The sequence below is a fragment of the Zootermopsis nevadensis genome, unplaced genomic scaffold (genome assembly GCF_977971745.1).
Source record: "Zootermopsis nevadensis isolate Lab colony 2312 unplaced genomic scaffold, Znev_1.0 Znev_ptg000028l, whole genome shotgun sequence".
Classification (NCBI taxonomy): Eukaryota; Metazoa; Arthropoda; class Insecta; order Blattodea; family Termopsidae; genus Zootermopsis; species Zootermopsis nevadensis.
In genome coordinates, this window is record NW_028259160.1 from 17,705,664 (window position 1) to 17,715,101 (window position 9,438).

The following is a 9,438-nucleotide window of genomic DNA, read 5'->3' on the forward strand; positions in this document are numbered from 1 at the left end:
CATATGTGTAAATATTTGTTATTAAATTATATATTATAATCTGCTATTTAGAAAATGTACAAATTTTATTTTATAAAAAGGTTAAAGTACAGGTCATATAAAACAGGTGGTTCTGCATCGTTGCCTGTAATGTTACACTTGCACAGCATTTATAGGACCAGTTACTTTCCGATAAAGGCAAGTTTATTTAAATTTTAATGCAAGTTTAATTTTGGGCAGTGCAGTTTACTATGCCATAAAATATGTTCAGCTGTCCGTTCGAAAAAGAAATGTTTGGATTGAACGAAAGAACATTGGCTAATTACTCATCTGTTTTTAATATGGGATTAGACCGTCTCAGGCAAATTTGCTAATTAGATGCCAGTTTATGTGCACTGCAGTGATCCTATTTGGCCTCGTAGGACGGCCTTCTAAATGGCTAGTTCCGTGCGACTGCCAGTTCGGCATTATTGGCTGTTGAATACTTTGTGATACGGCTCATTACGCCGTGTCACTTTGATAACGTTCTGCACAATATCGTGTTTTGACATTTGATACGAAATGCATATACTGATGGAATGCTTCATATTAACACATTTCCAACAGTCTATATAAGATTTTATTAAATACATCAGCGAGTCGATTGTCATTTTACGTGCATATTTAATATGGTACATGGTTCGTCAGCAGATATAGGACTATTCATAATGTAAGTTTGAAGTGGTCACTGATATAAAAAACGGCCACCAGCAACTCGATTGTAATTTTCAGTTTTCACGAATTTCCTGACCTACGGCAACAAACGTACAAACAAAATGACGGAGCAAAGTACCAAGGAGCAAGTGAAACTGGAAAATGTAAGTATTGTTCCATAAAGTTGGCTGTAAAGTAGTGTCGTGTTAAGTGCAGGATCATTAATTTCAACTCACTGCACTTGAGTGACCATATGTGACTTCACATACGATCAATGGACGTGTTAACATTCTTGTATTCAGGATTGACTATGAAATCAGGTATCCCATGTGAAGTTTTTGTGTTTTCCTCAGTTGCTCAATGCAAATGCCAACACAGTATGTAAAGTAGAGCAATGTTATGTTCAAGACGCTTATTGTTTGTATCCAAGACACATTCTTGGTCACTGTCTGTAATTACTATTCTTTGGATTACACCTTCAGATATTGCTGAGGAACTCGGTGCGGATTCATGATAAGCTTCGTGTACAGAACATGATCATGAGTCTCATAGATGGAGGCAGGGAGAAGCTGCAGGTATGCTGATTGTATCAGGGTGTTGGTTTGCTATTGGGGTTTGCAGTGAACTCTGCTGCGTTAGTCAACCTTCGACACTTCAGACAACAAATGAAATTCAAAACTTTAAAACCATATTTGAAGCTGATTTAACTAAATTCTTCCAGTGGCATTGCTTAAATCAGTTTGTAGCAAGTCATCATTCTCATATTTACATTTAATATTATAGTGGTAAGTGATTTTTAATGTAGAATGTGTGTTATAGTTAAGTAATGTATTTATTTTAAACATTTTTATTTCTTAGGAATCTTAATATTGCCTTGACAGAGGTATTATTCTGAGCTCTATGTGTAGTTTTAATCTGTTTGTCATAAGAGTGGTGGTTGGCTGACGTTCCCACATTTCGTTCATGTGATGAAATACGAGGGCTGAGTGTGAGAACGGATGCTGCGGGTGAATAATTGGAGTCATGAATGAAATAAATTTGACCTTGCTCAGTCATGAGATTGTTTTGTAATGTATCAGACAGACGGACAAGGCGTAATACTGGGAGGATGATATTTCTCTTAGATACAGTGACAGAGGCACATGTGTGGATAGTAAAATATCCATATTTACTTTGTGGTTAAGGTGGCAACACTTTTGAGTTGATCCAGCACACTCTTCTTCTTGTTTCAGATTATCTCTGATTTTGACCGGACCCTTACAAAGCAGCATGTGGATGGCAAACCAACGATGTCTAGTTTCTGTAGGTACATGGATCTTGTGCCAAGTTGTTACTTTATAGTTGTGCTAGTAAGGGGTGGGTAGATCAGAAAAGTCTCCTTCAGTTGGTAGTTACTCTACTGGTCAAGAACTCCACAGTTTGTTTGATTACAAAACCCTACCATTGGACTCTTTTCTAAGCTGATTCAATCCATTTATCTTCAGATCAAGGTGATACAGTTTTCTAGACCTTTTTTGTTTGGACGAGTACTTTGGCATGTTTACCGCTTATAATGACTGAGGATTTTATCTTTTTCATTATGCATACAGTGATAGTTTCTTGAAATTCCGGACTTAATCCTTACCTACCCAACATTAAACATTAATGATCATCTTTTTGTTGTACCGAACAGCGTATAACCACTGCAGCTGAATGATGTTTGAGGTTCTCACATTGATGAGTATGAAGATGGCTAGCTTCTGGGATGTAGTCTGGTAGGTACTGACTCGTGTTTAAAAGGAGTGTACTGCTTCCATCATCAGGGTGATGCACTTGTTTTTATAAACTTTATAATCTATATCATTTAGAGTGCAGTGCACGTTGCGAAGAAGTCAACAACAGAAACGACATGAATATTTCAGATAAGTACTGTGGAACAGTTATAGTAGAAACTTGCATTTGGAAGCTCTGTGTACTCCATTACAGATTGTAGGGACTGCCTTATCAGTTTCACTAGCAATGGATTGTTATCTGAAGTGCTCACGTTAACCATTGTTTCACATTGTGACCGGTTGAATTCTTTCGCAGGTATCTTCAGTCATTGCAGCCAGGTACCGAGTGTCTACAAGGAACAAGATGAAGTCCTACGCCAGCGCTACCGGCCTATTGAAATGGACCCAAATATGAGCCGAGAAGAGAAAGCAAAGCAGATGGTGAATTGGTACCAGGAAGCAGAGAAACTGCTCTATGGCTTCGAGTTTCAGACAAAGGAACTGGAGGATGTTGTCAGGGATGGAGGAACAGAACTCAGGTATCTCTCTCTGCCCACATATCAGGAAGTTAGTGCTAGCTCCACTTATTTATTCATTCATTCAGTCAGTCTGTTTTGACGAGGTGCAGCTAACATTTTTGGATTCTGCATGGGCCTTTGGAAATTTTCAAGATCCATTGTAAAGCCAATAACCAATCAAAAGCAAGTTCCTTCACAGTACTTCAGTACATATTTTCTGTCACATCACTGTCTCGGCAAAGAAACCAGTCCAAAGTGATCTATTTTCGTGTGTTTATTTTCCAGAGAAGGTACCAACATAATGTTGCAGTCGCTGCAGGCAGCACAAGTTCCTGTTCTAGTGTTCTCAGCAGGCCTGGGAGACTCTGTCTCAGCTGTGCTCAGGTACTACAGCGTGCTCCTCCCCAATGTTCACATCATCTCCAACTACCTGCGGTTCAACGGTCTTAAAGTGAATGGACTCCAGGGTGACATCATTCATTCGTTTAACAAGAATGAACATGCTCTTGAGAAGTCTGGCTATTTCCAGGTAGAGACAGGGAACACATTTAAAGCTTTCTGTCTTCTGGGTTGTTGCGCCGTGTAGTCTGGTCGATGGTTACCAACGTTTCAGAGGTCATACTGCCTCTGTCATCAGGGCGATGAATATTCATCGCCCTGATGATGGAGGCAAGAACCCAGAAGACAGAAAGCTTCATACTCACTGCTGTGAAAACCTCAGATCTTACTTAGGCACATTTATTTGTCTCTCAAATCTGACTTCCTCTCTGGATCCGATCCAAGATGTTCTTTAACTCCATAGTTCAGATTACTTCCCGACGGGGGGGACAGGATTTTTCCTCCAGCCTCTGGGTCCCACCCAGCCTCCTGTCCAGTGGGTACTGGGGTTAAAGCACGGTCGGGGCGTGATGCTGACCACCCACCCCCATCTAGTGCCAAGGTCAAGAATGAGTAGGAGCTATACTGCCCCCCCCCCCCCCCCCCAAGCACCTAAATGGCGTACAGTGGGTCAGCTTGTCTTTTTTACTTACACTTCTGATTAACTAAATCTGTGATATGGAGCGCTCCCGATGTTCTGTAACATCTATTTAACACATTTACTGTGCTTGACGTGAGTCACATGACTTCATTACTCCTGTGCCTTTTGATGATGTCATACATGGCGGTCTTAGTGTCTTTATTTGTGTGACCTGGTCAGCAATGTAGTTTAGTTTTTTTCTTGTTGCAGATTTATGAAATCCTGGACTTTTTTCAGATTCATATTTTGGCCATTTTCAGGAAAATTTAATTTTTTTTTCTATCCTAACAGCAAACTATACGCAATTAATAATTGTGTATTTTTATGCTATCACTTAGTACTCTGAACTTTCATAAGTCTATGATGCACACGTGTTTACTGGTGCAGAATATGAGTCATCATTTATCAGCACCATTGATGCATGTGCGTGTTATGGGGCACTTTGAAGGCTCCTGTATAGAAAATAAAAATATAATAGTACAATCTGTTTGGGGCACTTTGTATCTCGTACAAACTGCTAAGAAATATGTCGGCTCCTGTGGTCGGACACGCTCTTAGATAAGGCGGCAGTGACTGTGTTAACAGGCGCGTAGGGTTTGCTAATGTTTTTTTTTAGGTATTGCTTAAGCGATGCTGAATACTTCAGGGGCATTCTGGAACATTACTTTCAGATGCCAGAGCTTACATTTTATGCCATTCATAATAATTTTACATTATGTAACCTAAGTGACTGAAATGTGGGTATTATGTAACTTCATAATCTTGGGCCACAATTGTATTGCTTTTTTTTCTACTGTGGTCACTGAATTATCTTACAAATAATTTCATGGCTTTGTTTTAAGGTTCTGGCCAGCCGTAGCAATGTCTTGCTATTGGGCGATGAACTCGGTGATGCTGCTATGGCAGATGGTGTCCAGAATGCTGGCACGGTCCTCAAGATTGGATTTCTATATGATCGGGTTAGACAGACTCAGAAATATCAGAGGATTATAATTTGGTAACATTATGTAATGCCATTAATAGAAACTCAGTCTGTTAATGTTGTGTTATATTTGAATGCATTTCGTTGCAGGTGGAAGAGAGACTGGAAGAGTTTCTGAAGCACTTCGATATTGTTCTGATTGACGACCAAACGATGGATGTTGTCAACGGCATACTTGACTTGGTTCTGTGAGCATTGTCTGTGCCTTCATTACCGATGTTATGAACCGTGTCACCACGTGTTTGTGTACCTCCATATTGGAGCTTTGCGAGAATCATCGTACAAACGTGAAATGTAACTGCAGGGCCACGCACGTTATGAGGCAAAATGATGGGTATTGGCCGCAGCAGTTGCTTTTGCAGGACACTGCCAAAACTAACAATTCATTGTACTCATCTGTTGTATCATTAAGTAAGAAAGCGTAACTTGTTTGTTTTCATTTAGGAAATATCACTTCTGAAGTCTGGTCACCTAGACAAAGCACGTGTGCAGACGGAGAGAATGTATTTCACAGATATTGAATATGTGACACGATAGAATGACGTCTGTTACATTGGTTGTGCCTTGCTTGAGTGGATTTAATTTCGATAACATTGTGTTTGCTGCCATTTTGTTTAATTTATTACACATCTTGAATTATAGATTTATGATTATTGTTACTTCCATGCTGCTTTTATTTTCAGAGTATTATATTTGCCATTTGCTAAGGCATTCTGCTTCACTCATTTAGAAAATGTATGTTGATACCACAAACATTCATTGTAGAGAGTACAGATTGATATTAGGGGGCATTTGTGGGTGTTGGGAATTTGTCTTATAAATATTGTGGTATGGTATGATGACATCAACACAGTAGTTGTGAACAAAAATGGCAGACCTTAAAATATGTAAACTCTGCCATCTGTTAGTACAATAAATACGGTACACCATGTCATGTTTGGGATGTGTACGGAGAGGAAGGGCAGACAAGTGACATGTAGTTCACAAGAGAGAAGACAAGACTGTAATCTGAGTGTACTGTGGTTAAAGGTACTTCCCAATATATCGCTCCGTGGCCAGTGTATGTGACCATACAAATCATTAACACAGCACAGTATCAGCCCTTTTCCTTGTCACTTGAATTTGTTGTATCCTGGCATTGCAGGATCAGAAACATTAAATTTGCTGTGTTGGGCTTGCCAAATGTTCATTGGAAAAACTTTGTTCAGAATAAAGTTTTACAACAGCAGTTTCCCACGACACCTTTTTGAGGGAAGGTCCTTACAGCTAATAATTGCATATTCATTTGTTTGTTATTGTGACTCAAACTTAAGACATTAACAAGTAAGCTGCTTTGGTACCTATACAATGAAAATATTAAAATAAATCATGATTTCTTATTTTACAGCAGTTTTAATGGTTTATGAGTATTTTTCATGTGATTAAAACCCACACCATAGAGATTGAAACATTGTTAACAATCTGCAATTTAACATTGTGTAACAACCCGGAGGACCATTTAGATTTCTTCATTGCCGAGAAACTTAAATTTTTTTAGAATGTTTACCAACAAGTTGTTCGTCTTCCACCATCTTTCGACAAACATTTGGATTTTAGTATGCCATTTTGGAATTGAAAAGAGGGTTGTAACTTGCAAAGAAGCTTTCCCTTGTCATTATATGAACTTAATTTGGTTTGGTGTGTGTAACACCATTATGATGAGGCCTCTGAAGTTTATATGAGAACAGGTGGGGCTCAAAATTAAGATAGGAATGGCTTTAAGAGAATTCAACATGACAGGTGGTTTTACTTGTATATTGTATGCCCAGCATATTTTTATGGCCATGGCATACTCAGAAAATGTGCTGCAGTGTCATGGACTGGAGGAAAGAAATAAGGGCAAACATGACATCTTTACTGGACACTGGCTGGAAGACGGTAGAAGGCATAACCGTTTGTTTATATGTGCGTGGCACAATTGTTTTTTAAATTTAATTCCTAATAAATGACGGTATGGGAACAAAAATTTGACATGAGTATTTTACTTTTGTATAAAAATTGTTTCTTTTACTGGTTGCACGTGAGTCAGAAATATTTGAGACCAAGTGGAATTTATATAATAATGCCAATAAGATTTTTCATAATTATTTTACGTTCTACATATTAATATTCAAATTATTTAACTAGGCATAAGTTTTCAATGTTGGCTTTCTTGTAACAGGGACATACGTAGCTCGGCTGTGCGGTACAACTTGGAACTAAGAGTAAAGATCTGACAGTTGCCTTTGTATGAAAAAGCGGTTTGGATGAACGTGTGTCGTGGATAGTAGTTCAGACGTAAAATACTAATTTTTAAAATTTTAAGTGAGTTTGATAGGTATTTCTTACCTCAGTGAAGTTCATATCTATAGATTTTACTTGTAAGATGGAAAAAGACTGCAATCTTTCTAAATTTAACTTTTAACAATTGGAAGATGTGTTTTCGTATGTTGTGAATGTGCAGTGCAATTTGTTTCATACGACAACAGAATTATTATGTAAACACTGAAGGCAACTATGTTTTCAAGGACAACTTTCTTGTTGTAACAGTTTAGCAGGTTGGTTTGAAAATGTTTTGTTATTGTGTTATTTGGTATGCATTCTTATACAGATATACTGCAAGGAAAAGTTTGTGTACCTGCTGTAATCGCAGAACGTTGCCGAGGAGATAACTAAGTTATTCATATATCCTGTTCGAAGTTTGAAAGATACAGTCGTAGTATACGCATGTTATAGTGATATTCAATTTATCTTTCATGATTAAATATGCTGTGACACGTAAGTCATCAGTCATGCTTCCACTGCCTTACAATGTGTTCCATAAAACTTCTGGTAACGCTGTATTGATAGTATCAACGCAGTAACGGTGCAAATTTGTAATCGAAGGTTGTGTGAAGTTGCCATTTAATAATGTTTCAATTTAATATGAGTGTAGAACAAGTAATTTTGCATTTAAATTGTTACGTATTTGCATTGTGTAGTGTGAGTTTCAAGTAAAAAAGGAACTCGACTTCTTGCAGTTTGGGTACGTTTGACAAATATGTGGGCTGAGTAAAAAAAGCTTATTATTTCGTCCGTCAGACAACGAGTTGAATAGAATTATGCACCTGAAAATCTATGTGTGCGATGATGGCTGAATTCTAAGGCATATTTTTGCGAAGTAATACATTGAATGTGTATGTGAACAATCGATTTGTCTGTATTTAGCCTAGGGTACCGTGACTGTGAGATTACATAACAGGACTAACACAGTGAACTTATTGATTAAAGGCTGGTTGTGGGGCTTTGATAAGTGTCTTATGACCAGGTGTATGTTGTGGATTGCTAGCAAGTAATGAACACAAAGTTCATTGATAAAGGATTGAGGGTAGTTCATTATTAAGTGAAGCTTCTGCACTTGTTCATCGTAGATGATTCTGATGAATTGGGAAGATTGGGGAGGAAGCTATTGTGGCTTATTTCGATGGGTTTTTTTTTTTGTAATGTTCACAAATAATTTGACTACGCAAAAGTTAACTGTAACGTTTAACGGAAGGGGTGGGTGATTTTCTACCATCGGAAACAACCACAAAGTATTGTGAAGAAATCGATAATTAGGCTGGACAGACTGAGTAAAACCACTGAAGTAAGAGATAATGCGACTTGTAAGCTACGTGATTTGGTCGGGTCCGAACGTATTACGCCATAGCGACCGTGAAGAGAGCGAGTTGTCATTTTCACGTGTCCCTTCCGAAGAGACAAGTTTTAGTTGCAGTTTTTTTGTCTTCTAAAACAAGTGTCTCATGTTTCATAACTGGTCGTGGCACTGTCAACAATAATCACGGCTGTAGTAAATGAACATCAAGGACTTTGTCCTCCAGCTGCTGTTGCTTTACCTAATCTTTTCTTTCGAAATCCTGGACGCATAAAACGGGTTTAGAATTTCATTTCCGGAACGTTTTGAAATATTTGCGTCAATTTTAATCCTACAGTTGAACCACAGACTGTTGTAAACTTACGTTCTTGTCCCCTTCTCTACCAGATCATAGTTTCGTGGGTCGAGGCTCGGCTCTCAGCAAGGGTATGGATTTTTCCTCTCGCCATGACGTTCCGGGATCCATCGTGTATAATCGAGTGCGGGAGTCGTATGTTTTTTTTTCTCTCTTTGCTAAAAAGAAACTTGTTACTGGCAGATTACTCAAGAATGGGCCAGTTCAATTTGTGCTATCTTTTACTGGGTTATTCAAGTTAGGTTAACCTAAGGCAGAAAGCTGACGCATTGTTGGGAACCTATGAATCTGTGGTCGATTATGAACTTACTGGTTATCTGGAGCCCTGCTTACTCATAATTGTTGCTGAGATTGCCATAACACGACCTATTTTTAGATCTGAATAAATACTTGGTAAAGATAAAGTACTACAATGGACTGCCCTTGCACCTTGGCAAGACACCATGAAGGGCAAAGCTCTACGTATTACAGACTTCAGTGTTTACGTAGA

At 38.5% G+C, this 9,438-nt stretch overlaps 1 protein-coding gene across 3 annotated transcripts; it reads left to right on the plus strand.

Annotated features, from left to right (window-relative positions):
• Positions 1-430: 430 nt before the first annotated feature.
• On the plus strand, positions 431-6,325 carry cN-IIIB (cytosolic 5'-nucleotidase IIIB). Of its 3 annotated transcripts, none has more exons than XM_087357598.1 (7): positions 431-836; positions 1,155-1,247; positions 1,905-1,978; positions 2,740-2,962; positions 3,227-3,470; positions 4,802-4,918; positions 5,032-6,325. In XM_087357598.1, the coding sequence occupies exons 2-7, from the start codon at positions 1,225-1,227 to the stop codon at positions 5,131-5,133; spliced, it is 783 nt and encodes a 260-aa protein (XP_087213724.1). In that variant the 5' UTR covers positions 431-836; positions 1,155-1,224; the 3' UTR covers positions 5,134-6,325. The 3 variants fall into 3 exon arrangements, with proteins under 3 accessions (XP_087213724.1, XP_087213725.1, XP_021913071.1); XM_022057379.2 differs by having other exon boundaries at positions 434-836; positions 1,905-1,974; XM_087357599.1 differs by lacking the exon at positions 4,802-4,918 and having other exon boundaries at positions 433-836; positions 1,905-1,974.
• Positions 6,326-9,438: the final 3,113 nt, after the last annotated feature.